General features: G+C 37.0%; 1 protein-coding gene across 2 annotated transcripts in view; it reads left to right on the top strand.

Annotated features, from left to right (window-relative positions):
- Positions 1-13872, top strand: part of kcnh1b (potassium voltage-gated channel, subfamily H (eag-related), member 1b) — a 40283-nt gene extending 26411 nt beyond the window's left edge. For both annotated transcript variants that reach the window (XM_065259488.2, XM_065259487.2), the window contains 2 exons: positions 680-876; positions 12997-13872. In XM_065259488.2, the coding sequence (XP_065115560.1) occupies positions 680-876; positions 12997-13821 (1022 nt within the window). In that variant the 3' untranslated portion in view covers positions 13822-13872. The remainder of the gene's footprint in view (positions 1-679; positions 877-12996) is intronic.
- The last annotated feature ends 772 nt before the right edge of the window (positions 13873-14644 follow it).

Raw genomic sequence — 14644 nt, 5'->3', positions numbered from 1 at the left:
AGAGGTATTGCATGACCTGATTTATCATTTAACTGATGGTGAAAATTACAATAAAATACTGTTACAATAGTTTATTCATAAATCATTTATTTAAGACATTCTAGTGAATACAGTTACAGTATAACTTAACACAAACCGCCTCATCTATTCAGAACAGAGTCTGCGATCACATTTTACAAATAATAATAATTGCTTTGTTGTGCATCTAAATCTATTGAGATAAGAGCTAGTCCAATGTCACCTGACTTTTGACATTTTGTACTCGTGTACCTATTTTTCTTTTCCAATAATGAACTCTAGAGCTTATAGGTCATTGGTCAATTGTTAGTGAATAATCATTGGTGACATGAGACTGTACTGCTGCTAGAGAAGCGCATTCGACCTTAAGCTGACATTGCTTGATAGATTGTACCGCCGGTCACTAACACAGTGTTAATGGTTTATAGCTGTAGTTTGTACCTTGTGCCACATTACAGTAGTTTGTCGTATATAAATGCATGAGCTTATTTAATGTTGCTCTGAAATGACATTCTTAACTTGAACAGGTTTATCCTGAAGTGTATATCGATTCAATCTATGCATGAATAAGGGAATTTTCCACTGACGGTATCTGGAAAGCGGATGAAAATCATTTCCCTCCCTCTCTCTCTCTCTCTCTCTCTCTCTCTCTCTCTCGTAGGAAAGGGTGATGTATTTGGTGACGTGTTCTGGAAGGAAGTGAATTTAGCTCAGGCCTGTGCGAATGTTCGAGCACTTACTTACTGTGATCTTCACGTCATCAAACGCGATGCCTTGCAGAAGGTTCTGGAGTTCTACACCGGATTCGCCGGTCACTTCTCTCGAAACCTGGTGCTTAACTACAACCTGAGGAAAAGGGTGGGTACCTAATAAAACAAAAAAATTTTGAACTGAGAAAAGGAAAAGCAAATTACAACACACAAAAAAATCAAATTAACAAAAAGCTCACCTAATTCGAAAAGGAGGATGAATTATTTGAATTGTTTGATAGGATGCTTCAGACTTATCCCTTATTAAAACATAAACAAAAACATACAGTGAACTAGAGCATTTTTATTATCTGAAATATATTTGATAGGAAAATTATTTATTTTTTGTAAGTGAACATTAAATGCAGTCACTTTCTAACACACATCTGAAACAGGTATTTTAGTTTTAAAATATAACTGTATAAAAACCTATATTATAAATAAATGTAGGAATTATATTTATATTATATATAAGAAAATAATCTCTTTAAAACTTAAAAGTCCAGATTATATATATATATATATATATAAACAAAAAAGCACACAAAAGTGTCAGGAATTCGGAATGAACAGAACCCAGATGCAGACAGGAAGTAACTCAAATGGATTTATTTTATAAAACAGAAAACAAAAACCCACAAGGGGGCAAAACAACATAAACAGGATGGGTAAAGTGAACACTAAACTAGACAAGACTATACTACAACACTAGACAGGATGACACTAAACAATAAACTTGACTATACACTAAATACACAATGAACTAGACTTGACCTGACTCAACTAAACTTTGCAGAATACTCACAGGAACAAACACCATGTAAACAGACGATCGAGCACAGGACAGCAAACAAAAGGGTATTAAATAAGGGAGCAAATCAAAGGGGAACAGGTGACATGAATCAAACAATAATGGGATGATTAACGAGGAAACAAGGGGGCGGGGTCAGGAGACAAGACAGAAAGCACATGGCAAGCCAGTGCTTTCACACAAAACATGGGCATGTCATGATTCTGCCACAAGACTAGATTAAACAAGATAAGCTGGCAGAACCATGACATAACCCCCCCTTAAGGAGCGTATACCAGACGCTCCTTAGGGGAACACTAAACACGAGACATGACAGACTGACTGACTGACTGACACCACGAAAACATGACAAACAAAATCAAGGGCAGACAAGAATACAATATATAGGGGTTTGGATGACATAATAAAAATAACAAACAAGGGAGGGGGGGTGGGGGAACAAAAAAGTTCATATGAGGAGGTCTAGGCAGTGTGGAAGAGGGCGGGGGAACAAAAAAGTTTGTAGGAGGTGGTCCAGGGCAAGGTTTGGGGTGGGGAGTCCAGACAGGGGGCGCTGCACCCGGCAGCGGAGGCAAGACAGGGGTTGAAACAGAGGGCGCTGCAGCTGGCTGTGGCCGCGCAGACGGCAGGGGCTGCAGCGGCGGCTGGGCTGGCTGCGTTGAGGGCAGCGGCGGCTGGGCTGGCTGCGTTGAGGGCAGCGGCGGCTGGGCTGGCTGCGTTGAGGGCAGCGGCGGCTGGGCTGGCTGCGTTGAGGGCAGCGGCGGCTGGGACTGTGGTTGAGGGTGCGCAGGCTGAGGCTGGGATGCCACAACCCCTTTCCTCCTCTTCTTTTTGCGCGGGCATGGCGCGGTGAGCGAGCCAGGTGGGATGAGCGCTGTGGTGGGAGTGGCAAGCTCAGTAGAGGACCCCTCGGATGCCGACTCCCAGGATGTTCTCCGCTCGCGCTTCCCTCGGATGTTGGCAGACTGCGTGGGGCTCTCCGGCGCTGGAGTGGTGACCACCGGGTCCTCAAACATCAGAACCCCTACTGCAAGACCCTCCGGAATAGGAGGCAGGGGTGGAGGCGGTGCAGCCTTGGCCGAGACCCTGGACTTTGGCCGGTTTCCGACGAAGCGGATCATGTCCTCCAGTTCCAGGGGTTTCAGCATCCTCATCTCTCTCGGCTTAAGAGGCTCGTCGAGACATCGATTGAGGATGACCTTTAGCTCATCCTGGATGAAGAGTGTGTCTTTCGCTGCCCGCCTGAAATCCTCCGCAAAGCTCAAGACATCGGCCTCCCTCTGGCGGAGACCGAATAAACGGTGAGCCTGGCGGGCTCGCTCAGCTGGGTCCATACTGTCCGCTGGGTTCTTAGTGGCTCGATCGTTCTGTCAGGAATTCGGAATGAACAGAACCCAGATGCAGACAGGAAGTAACTCAAATGGATTTATTTTATAAAACAGAAAACAAAAACCCACAAGGGGGCAAAACAACATAAACAGGATGGGTAAAGTGAACACTAAACTAGACAAGACTATACTACAACACTAGACAGGATGACACTAAACAATAAACTTGACTATACACTAAATACACAATGAACTAGACTTGACCTGACTCAACTAAACTTTGCAGAATACTCACAGGAACAAACACCATGTAAACAGACGATCAAGCACAGGACAGCAAACAAAAGGGTATTAAATAAGGGAGCAAATCAAAGGGGAACAGGTGACATGAATCAAACAATAATGGGATGATTAACGAGGAAACAAGGGGGCGGGGTCAGGAGACAAGACAGAAAGCACATGGCAAGCCAGTGCTTTCACAAAAAACATGGGCATGTCATGATTCTGCCACAAGACTAGATTAAACAAGATAAGCTGGCAGAACCATGACAAAAAGGTAAAAAATAATTGTTAAACCAATTATTTTTTACCTTTTTTGTGCTTTTTTGTTAATATATATATATATATATATATATATATATATATATATATATATATATATATATATATAAATCTGGACTTTTAAGTTTTAAGTTGCCTTTTTAATATTTAACATTTATTTTAAAGAGCAATTACTGTCCGATTCACGATTTTACATTTTCTTTTGCAAAAAATTATTCTCGAGAAAAAAAAATCTTAGTAATTTTGTCTTGTTTTCAGTAAAAATAATCTAAAAATTCTTAAATTAAGATGCTTTTTCTTGATAAGCAAAACGACCCAAGAAAATAAGTCTAGTTTTTTAGACCAAAGTGATTTTGTGCATAAAATAAGCAAAAAAATCTGCCAATGGGGTAAGCAAATTTTTCTTGAATTTTTCTTGAATTAAGTGTTTAAGAAAAATGTTCAAGATTTTTTGCTTACCCCATTGGCAGATTTTTTTGCTTGTTTTATGCACAAAATCATTTCAATTTGATATTTTTGGTCTAAACTAGACTTATTTTCTTGGATCATTTTGCTCATCAAGAAAAAGCATCTTAATTTAAGAATTTTTAGATGTTTTTATTGAAAATAAGATAAAAATACTAAGATTTTTTTTCTTGAAAATAATTTTTTGCAGTGCATACCTGTAAACCGTGACGAACCCATTCCAAAGCTTAACATTACACTTAAAGGCGGGGTGCGTCATTTTTAAAAAACGCCTTGGAAAAAGTAAAAGTCGGGCCGACTACCAAAACATACTTGTAGCCAATCAGCAGTAAGGCGCGTGTCTACTAACCGACATCATTGCCTGGGTCGTGTATGTGTGGGGCGGGCCTATCAAAAGAAAGTCCAGATTCTAGGGTTGTGTTTGTTTAGGTGATTACAAATGTCATCATTGGCTTTCAGAGATCATGCACCCCGCCTTTAACTCAACGCTTAAAACCTGACTGGCTGTCAGGAGTGTTTACTGGAATAACAAGGATGTTAACCCAAACCATCAGGTTCACCTTCAGCTTCACGGTGTGTGAGGGAAGGAAGGACTGAAACCAGTTTCATTGAAATTCATGTCGTAGTGTAAGCACTTTTCACAGCAAAGCGATTATGAAACCAACTGAGCCGGAAGATCTATGTGTTCGACAAATCTCTTACTAGCACAGACACCAGAATGACTATCCATTACTCATAGAGAATATATCACTTTGAATGCTAAAGGCTTTGCTCCTCTGACTGTCATTTTTATTAAACATCTGTTCTTTCAGAAGCTGACTGCATGAGAACTAAAGTGTAATAGTAAATGAACGTGTGTGTGTGTTATTGAGGAATTAGTATTTGGGATCAGTATAGATTATATTATTCTACATCTATCTATTTGTCTCACCCTCTATACAAATACTGATCATAATGGATTAGATTATTGATGAAATGAAATCTTTAAAGGTGATACAGGATTCAATCTGTTACAGTCTGACGCTTTAGGTCTTGTACAGTGAATACAAATGTACTCCAAGCCTACAGTTTGTTGGTTTGAGGCTGAGAGCAATAATGGTCTGAAAGTGCTTGACTGATCGTATGGCTATCATCAGTGTAAAAGCCTGATTTGTTCAGATGAAGATTGACTGGATAAGCTGCTCTGTATTATCCAGGTACAATCTAACCAGATCCAGCTTATTGAACTAATACTGAAATCTTAAGTGTACCTCTATGTGAGTGGAAGACAGAGAGAAGGACAGAGACAAAGATAAGATCGCTCTGAAGTCATTTCATTTAGTAACGTCAGAAAATGCCCATGTAGAGTCAAGAGCTGAATTAATGAAACACGGTCACACTGACCTTGGAATGTACAGAATGAAAAGAGAATATTAGATCTCTCTCTCTCTCTCTCTCTCTCTCTCTCTCTCTCTCTCTCTCTCTCTCTCTCTCTCTCTCTCTCTCTCTCTCTCTCTCTCTCTCTCTCTCTCTCTCTATCTCTCTATCTCTCTGAGAGGGTTTTTTCTGCCTTTCGAATGGACAGCACTATTATTTTTCGGGTTTTGAATTATATTAAATAATGAAAATCGGACTTTTGCCATGTTTAACTCTTTTCCCGCCATTGACGAGTTATCTCGTCTTTTAAGAGAAAACATTTGCATAAAAAGTGAGTTTTTAAGTTACTCTGCAATATCGCAATTATCCACTAGATGGCGCTCTTACTCATTACGAGAATAGGAACAACCCTTTAAGACTGTGCGCTAGGCGCACAAACCATTTTTTCCGTCGTTAAATTAGTAAAAGTGGATTCGGACACACCCTTTTAGACTGTGCGGCGTGCACTTTTAAACCATGCGCTAGATCGTAAAAATAGGGCCCGTAGTGCCTTTTTTCGTAGACATGTTTACATGATTTTAAATAATGACAATGAGGAACTAAGTCATGAAATTCATGAAAGTCGACAAGTTTGATTATGTGATTTCGTGTCAGGGTTCCCACGGGTACTTGAAATCCTTGAAAGTTTGTGAATCTGGGGGGAAAAAATCAAGGCCCTGCACTGCAAAAAATGATTTTCAAGAAAAATAATTCTTAGTATTTTTGTCTTGCTTTCAGTAAAAATATCTAAAAATTCTTAAATTAAGATGCTTTTTCTTGATGAGCAAAACAACCCAAGAAAATAAGTCTAGTTTTTAGACCAAAAATATCAAATTTAAGTGATTTTGTGCATAAAACAGGCAAAAAAATCTGCCAATGGGGTAAGCCTATATATATATATCTCCCAAGGGATTTTCCCTCCTAGGACTTTTTTTACTTCCCCGCTAAAAGTCTGGGTTTTTTTCTCCTAGGGGGTTTTTCAACCCGGGGAGGCAGCCTTATTGGGCTTAACTTAGCACCCCCTTCTATATATTATACTAGTAATATGCTCGCTTATAATGTTGATTCATAGCCGCAGCAAATTTAGCTGCGGTGCTATTGTGTATTATGTTGTGCTATCTGTCGATTTTCTTTGCTTCTATTAATGTAAAGCTGCTTTGAAACAATTACCAATTGTGAAAAAAAGAGTTATATAAATTCAATATAAAATTGAATTGAATTGAATTGAATTAAGCAAAAAATCTTGAAATTTTTCTTAAACAGTAAATTCAAGAAAAATTCAAGAAAAATTTGCTTACCCCATTGGCAGATTGTTTTCTTGTTTTAGGCACAAAATCACTTAAATTTGATATTTTTGGTCTCAAAACTAGACTCATTTTCTTGGGTCATTTTGCTCATCAAGAAAAAACATCTTAATTTAAGAATTTTTTAGATATTTTTACTGAAAACAAGACAAAAATACTAAGAAATTTTTTACTTGAAAATCATTTTTTGCAGTGTGGAAAGTTTTTTAAAATATACATACATAGATACAGGTCATTGAAAGTGCTTGAATCTATTTTATGCAAGAAGTTGTCTGAAGAAAAAAAAATCCATATTATTCCCTGTGTAGTGTAGGATAATATCACAAAATTTCCAGACTTTTTAAGCACACGTTCTAAACTGTTCGCTTTAAATGTTTATATCTTCTGTGTGCGAATATTGATTCATACCAAAATGCTTTTTTGCATAGTTGTGAAACGTCTCGAGGCACCTATGTAACTGTTGTTCCCTGAGAAGGGAACGAGACGCTGCATCTCCCTTGCCATACTTTTTAAAACCGGAAGTATTGCCCTATGGCAAGCTGCTGCATGTCCGTGTCTGTTCTAAAGATCGCTCTGAATGGGATCTCTATGAAAAGTCCGTCATAAAAATGGAATTATCTCTGCTTTTTGCTCAAAATATGGTTTTTTGCAAAAACCTACCCATATTCAAAAGCTGATTGCAAAAGAACCACTAAAGGTAGGATGAAACGTTTTTTTTTTTTGTTTGAAAGCAGAGGGTCTGTTCTTTCATTTGGTATATTGTATGTTTATATATTTAAAGAAGAACATTTTCTGGAAGGCATTAAACTTTGGTGAAAATCATGAAAAACGCTGGCGCTGGCTGGCAACTTTTTTTTAAAAATGCTGGCGGTGAAAGAGTTAAAAGGTAACACAATGTAACTTTGCTCTCACTTCAAATGGGTCCCCACATTTAGTCCTTAAATTTAAGGGTATTGGACATGGAAAGTCCTTGAAAGGCACTTGAACTTCAAGTTAGCTAAGGTGTGGGAACCCTGTATGTGCAACTACGAGCATGATATAATATTTTGGGTGTGGGAAGCAGGGAGATATTATTAGAGCTTGCCCAGAAAAACCAAAGCAAATGGCAAATGTAGTAACGAATGCTGAGGATGATGAAGTGCCGGAACCTGAACTTGCTGCAGAGAGACACGACACAAATGGTGCGATAATAGATGTTAATGCTGTGTTAATGATGTTAATGAGAATGCAAATACCACTTTAAATATGCATTAAAATTTTGCTTTAAGCAATGAAAGAGAAAATGTTTCAGTGCAGAAAAATGATGTTGCTGTTGATGTAGCTGAATCAGGCAGAGATGATATAGATATGGCAGGTGCAAGCAAAAGAGGAACAAGGAAAAAAGTGAAGAAAGTAGCAGATGTTACTGTCTTTCTTTTGTTACTTTATTACCTGAATGTGCCGAGATCGCCACATCCCGCGCCATTCACAAGTAAAAGAGCTGAGACGATCCATATCCGTAGTTTATGCCCCACAGTCAAGAGACAGTCAATGCCTCATCCAGTTTCTGCATTTAGTGCAGATCCAGTTTTGAAAAGTCTTGTGAAAACATGTTTGGTATGGGTTTTGTGGACTTATATCAGTGACAAAAACCATGCATACACATTTTATGTACATACATGTTGCTCTCATATTATTGTAGCCCAGTTTGTGCTGAACACAATGTTATGAGATTTTCGCATTATTATGTTTTAAAGCAACTGAAAAACGCTGAGAGCTGTAATTACCTACTTCCTAAGAAAGATGATCTTGAGGATGCTGGCGTCCAGTTTCCTTACTAGGAACTGACTACAAGATTCTTTTTAAGACTCTAACCAACAGGATTAAATTTTACATTTCCTCAGTGATTTATACAAATCAGTCATATTGCATTTCAGAGTGGACTACTTTCGATAAACTTGACACTGGTTTTGTTTCTTTGGACAAGGAGAAAGCCTTTGATCAGGTTAATCATGTTTTCCTTTTAAAACACATGGAGGTTTTTGAAAACTGCTGTACACAGACATTTATAGGATGCTTAAAATGAATGGCGTCCTTACTTGACCATTTAAGGTAAGCCGAGGCATTCGAAAGGATGCCATGTGTTAGTGATTCTTTATGATACTGCCATTAAACCTCTTCTGGAAGAATTGAGAAGCAAACTTTGTGGTTTTTCAACAGTGTGTCAGTCCACTACAGACTTGGTAACTGTTAGGCTTACTGCTTATGCTGAGGATGTTACTGTCATTATTAGATCCGCAGATGATGTCAAGTACTTGAAAGATAGCTTCTTCCTCTCGGATTGACAATAATTACAATTCATAATTTTTTCCTGGGTGAATGGGAAGATGTTTCACTGATGTGGCCTCAATGTACTTGCTTCTATGATGTGGCATTGTTTAAATGTAAATTGCCCCATCAAAGATCTGTGGCAATGTCTGCAGAAGGTTTTTTTTTTTGGGGGGGGGGGCTATTCCTGGCTCCCTCCTGCAATTTGTCAGCTAATGAAGGGGTCAAGGTCTGAATGATCTGGCAGCAAAAGTTAAGGCCATGAGGTTAAAAACAGACCAAAACCTACTTTACCTTGGGTGTCATTTGTGTTGGCTTTGTTTAGAACCTTTGGTAGACTCTGTCTTGGTAGACAATAGTTTTTAATGTAATTTTATGAGTTTTTCATATGATGTAGGATTGTATGTTTCTATTTAAACTCTTGGACAGTTTTTAATCTATATACACCTGAAAATCATCATTATGCTTTTTTGGTAGAAATATTTATGCAAGTGTTACAAATGTAAGGATTAAGCAAGGTTTCACATTTTATTGACTTCCTCTAATATATGGAGGTCATGTATCATCAAAATTGGGTTCCAAAACATGTTTTCTTCTTCCGAGTCTGCACTGGAAAACTGAATGATGTCTTTTTCACAAACTGAATCAGCAAATTTTGATTACTTTATGCGTTTTATGAGACCTTAAGACCCTTATAAACTATTGTGAAGTGTAAACATAAGTGGATTCGATTTTCTGTCATTTCAGATGGATGATAGTGAGAGATGTGGAGGTGGCAGCATTGGAATAGAGGATGTGTAATTTAATTTTTCTGCTGTGTCAAACCTAAATATGATTAGTTTTGGGGGGTTAATAGGTTTGTAACATATTGCCTTGTGTAAAGCACAGACATTAGTCTCACAAAAATAAATAACTGTTTAAATCAACAGAGAAATGCTGCTTTCTAGATAGACCGCAGTGGAGATCTAAACAGGGTTTAAAATAGCATGTAAAACAGAGTAGACACATCAGTTCAGTCAAGTATCTAACTACATTAAGGACATTTTCTGGAAAAAAAAAACGCTTTAGATTATGGCCCGTAATGTACCGCATAATTAAACAGAATTTACAGCGTACCTATTTGTAACAACAGAGTACTTTTACAGTACATACTTGTAGGTATAAGGGAACAATATGTTTGGGGAATGAAGAGGTAAGAAACTCAATTTAAAGAAATTGTAAATAAAGTTTTTTATTATTACAGGTTACCAATTGTAAAATTAGGCTACATGGTATGTATGATTTACTGTACTAGGCATCAATCTATCCATTTACTACACAAAGCCGTAGTTCACTGACAATGAGGGCAATTTCACATTAACCTCCCGATGCGCAGTAGCTTGGGGGCGGAAACACTACAGTTTTTTTTACGCTGCTAACAATATCTATATAGTCTACAAACTTTAATAAAATTAACATTACTATACATCGTTTAAAATGTCTACGGGTTTAGCATCAGTATATGGTCTCTGTTTTGAGATACAGATGCTCTAGCATCATAAATGTAGTATTTTGTTACAGAAGTCCAGATGACAACATGCAAAATATAAACGGGACTTCTTTGTGTTGATATAACGATCGCGAATCGAATCCAGTCTGTTTCAGATGTGTGAATAACCCATAAAAACTCTCCAATAAAATACATCCAATTACCATTTTTGTCCACAAATGCGTATAATCCGTGAAATATAGATATATTGTCCATTGTTTACATTAGATTTCACATGAACGTCTTGTAATAGATTATAATATACAATCTGAGGACTATTTACATCGTTACACTTGTATATAAGATTACACTCGCGTTCAAACCAGCGGTCAAACTTTGTTTCTAAAAGTAGGTGGGAGTATAATACATAATATCCAAACAGCGCTGCCAAATATCGTGATGTCATCTGACTCGCTCGTTTCTCCAATGACTTCATGGAAAATATTGATAGACAGAACGTGTAGCCAATTAGATAACGAATCCAACAATCTTTGTTGTGTGACGTTTTATTTCCTGGTGTGGAAACGGCATTTTATATGCTTACATAAGGATAAATAATAAGAACAAACGTGTATGCATGTAAACAAAAGACTTTTATTTTGGGGCTGAGTGGCACTTAGAAAAGGCACTAGTCTTACAAAAACTCTTGCAAGAACCAAATTTTTGGACCTATTGACCTCAAATGTGAAACATTATTTCTTTAGACTTGTGGCTTTGGCATCATTGCATTTCTTGGTTTCACACACATATTTATCATTAAGATTTTTTGTATTAAAAAATATGTTATGCAAAAAAAAGTTGTATTACAATGTACTTCAGCCTCTCTAACTTTTTAACATTTTTTCTTAAAATAATTTTGATATATATATATATATATATATATATATATATATATATATATATATATATATATATATATATATATAAACATACAAATATTTAAATTGAAAGAAAAGACCCTGTGCTTTCAAAAAAACAAACAAAATGGAGAGAAAAAAAAACGTTTCATCCTATCTTTATGTTTTCTATTCTTATAAACTCTTAAATATGGGTGTTTTTCTTTAAAAATAAGATTTTGTAGCATAAAGCTGAAATAATTGTGTTTTTGTGAATGAATTTTGTTAGAGATCAGATACAGAATGATTATCAAAACATACATAGAGTTTAAAATTAGTAAATAATGTTTACTAATTAACTCATTCTCCACCAGCATTTTTTGTGATTTTTACAAAAGTTTCGCAAATGCCTTCCAGGAATAATAATATATATATATATATGTATGTAATGAATTTTGTCAGAGATCAGATACAGAATGATTATCAAAACGTACACAGTTTAAAATTAGTAAATAAAATTTTTGCTTCAGTTTTTTCATAAATTGGGGAAAGTGCGATGTCTGGTGGATTATCGCAGATTAACATAAAAAATAATCAGGGACACGTTTTTATGCAAATGTTTTCTCTTAATTGATGAGAAAACTTGTCAATGGCAGGGGAAGAGTTAAAGATGAGGTGTTGAATTATCACACTTGCAAACTGGTAGCTCCTGTGAAAAAGATCATTTTATGTTTCTGGCAGCTTTTAATTCATTTTCCCATTACGAAATCCATATTTAGCTGGCCATTTTTCCAAAAGATGGCAACATTTTGGGAGCTTATGGTCCTAAATTTGATCAGACCCCCTTTGTGAGCCTTTATACCAAATTTCATGCTTTTATCGCCAAGTGATCGATTCTGATGAAAATCTGCGCACTATATAGACCGTTTCATCGGACGCACGTGATACACGTCTGGATCCGAACCTTACTTCCGGTTTCGTTTTTTTAATGGTCTGACTAGTTGCTATACTGATCTCTTGAACAAATGCCTCGTCGAAAATAACAAATGTTTTGGTTTCCTAGGTAATCTATGTGTTGTTTTTTTGCTTGTTATATAAATAAACTACGTTTAAAGTACTTTGTTGTTATTTATTCTTCGCGGAGTTTACCGGAAGTTACGTGCGGACCGCGACAGCCGCTTGTTTATGTTTTTACTGCTGAAACCATCTATAGCATAGATATTTACCACCCAAAAAAAATTTTTTTGTTTTGATTTATTTTTGATTTATTTTAAAGTCACAGTATTGACTTGATTATGTTCCATATCTGTAGAAATTAATATTACTGCTTTATGTGTAACTCTCTGAAGTGAATGAGCGAATTACTCTCCAAAGTCCTGACCAGGGGTGCGTTTCCCGAAAGCATCATTAGGTGTTACAATTGAATGAGATGTGCAAATCTAAACATGAATTCCGTTATCCGCCACACTCGTATGTTTTTGTACGATTTGCTTTGGCTCCTGTGAAGTTGGGGTTAGGGGTGAGGTTTCATTCTTGATTTTTCTACATACATTTTTGTACAATTCACTTTGTACGAATTCATACAAATTGGCCAACTCGTAAAATACATACGAAATCTTGTGAGATCAGGCTGAATATACAATACCTTGAAATTACTCTATATTTAAATGTTCTGTTCTTTTTGAATCATACAGATTGTGTTTCGCAAAATAAGCGATGTTAAACGCGAGGAAGAGGAAATGCTGCGGAGAAAGGACGAAGCTCCTCTGAACCTTCCTCCAGATCATCCAGTGAGGCGTCTCTTCCAGAGATTCCGGCAGCAGAAAGAAGCTCGGCTGGCCGCAGAACGAGCCAACCAGGGAGAACAGGACATCGAGAGAGGTCCGATCCATATAGAGCAGACCCAGGTGCACGACATCACTGATGTCATCACAGGTACTGAAAAAGCAGCTACATCTATTGCCTCCTCATCATCCAGAACATCATGTCGAACCAAACTTCACACTCCTACGGCTCCTAATGGAAACTGTATCGGAAGTAAGTCAGCTGAAGCCCCCAAAAGTAAAGGCTGGGGTCGGTTTAAAGATGCCACAGCCAAGTCAGATCTCTCTTGGTGTCCTGTGCCTAAAGCAGAATCCATGGAGATGCTTCCAGATAGAACTAAGTCACAAGATGAACTGTCCCTCAAGAAGATTGACTCATGCGACAGTGGCATTACAAAGAGCGACCTGCGACTCGATAGTATGTTTGACGGTTACACCCAAACCCCTCAGGATCGGAGTCCCGTGCAACCCGACGGACGGCGGATCTTCTATCCCATTCCAGAGCACAGTCTTCAGGCCTGCTTCACAGAACTAAAGCAGGAGCTGCGAGGAGACATCCACTCTCTCAGTAGCCGAATGTCGGCACTTGAAAGCCAACTCGCAGACATGCTCAGACTTCTTAAAGCAAGAAATAGCTCTGACAAATCAAGACCTGAGTCGCCAGACTTAGTAAAAGATGATGATACATTATCCTAATGCTGTTTGTTAACCCATAACACTGTGTTATCCCACATTAACTCACAAGAAATAAATGACTGTATGAACTGATTCGTGATGAACTGCAGGAATGTGGAAATGAAATGAATCTCTATAATGAAATTAACTGCGACACTTGAACATATATTTGTTTCTGTGAAATGTAAAATTGTTACCAGTCTTTTCCTGGTTTTTCAATATCACACTATTTTAATGTTAGCAATTTTGTCATTTCAAGGTTTACCATACCAGCAAAAAAAAACTAAATTGAGAAACTGGAGTTATACACTGCAAAAAATGATTTTCAAGAAAAAAAAAATCTTAGTATTTTTGTCTTGTTTTCAGTAAAAAAAATCTAAAATTTCTTAAATGAAGATGCTTTTTCTTGATGAGCAAAACGACCCGAGAAAATAAGTCTAGTTTTTAGACCAAAAATATCAAATTGAAGTGATTTTGTGCATAAAACAAGCAAAAAAAAATCTGCCAATGGGGTAAGCAAATGTTTCTTGAATTTATTGTTTCAGAAAACTGTTCGAGATTTTTTTTCTTACCCCATTGGCAGATTTTTTTGCTTGTTTTATGCACAAAATCACTTCAATTTTATATTTTTGGTCTAAAAACTAGACTTATTTTCTTGGGTCGTTTTGCTCATCAAGAAAAAGCATCTTAATCCAAATTTTTTGATATTTCTACTGAAAACAAGAAAAAAAAGTCTTAGTATTTTTGTCTTGTTTTCAGTAAAAATATCAAAAAAATTCTTAAATGAAGATGCTTTTTCTTGATGAGCAAAACGACCCAAGAAAATAAGTCTAGTTTATTGACC

This window comes from Paramisgurnus dabryanus, chromosome 24, assembly GCF_030506205.2.
Source record: "Paramisgurnus dabryanus chromosome 24, PD_genome_1.1, whole genome shotgun sequence".
Classification (NCBI taxonomy): Eukaryota; Metazoa; Chordata; class Actinopteri; order Cypriniformes; family Cobitidae; genus Paramisgurnus; species Paramisgurnus dabryanus.
This window is presented reverse-complemented; position numbering and strand designations above follow the sequence as displayed.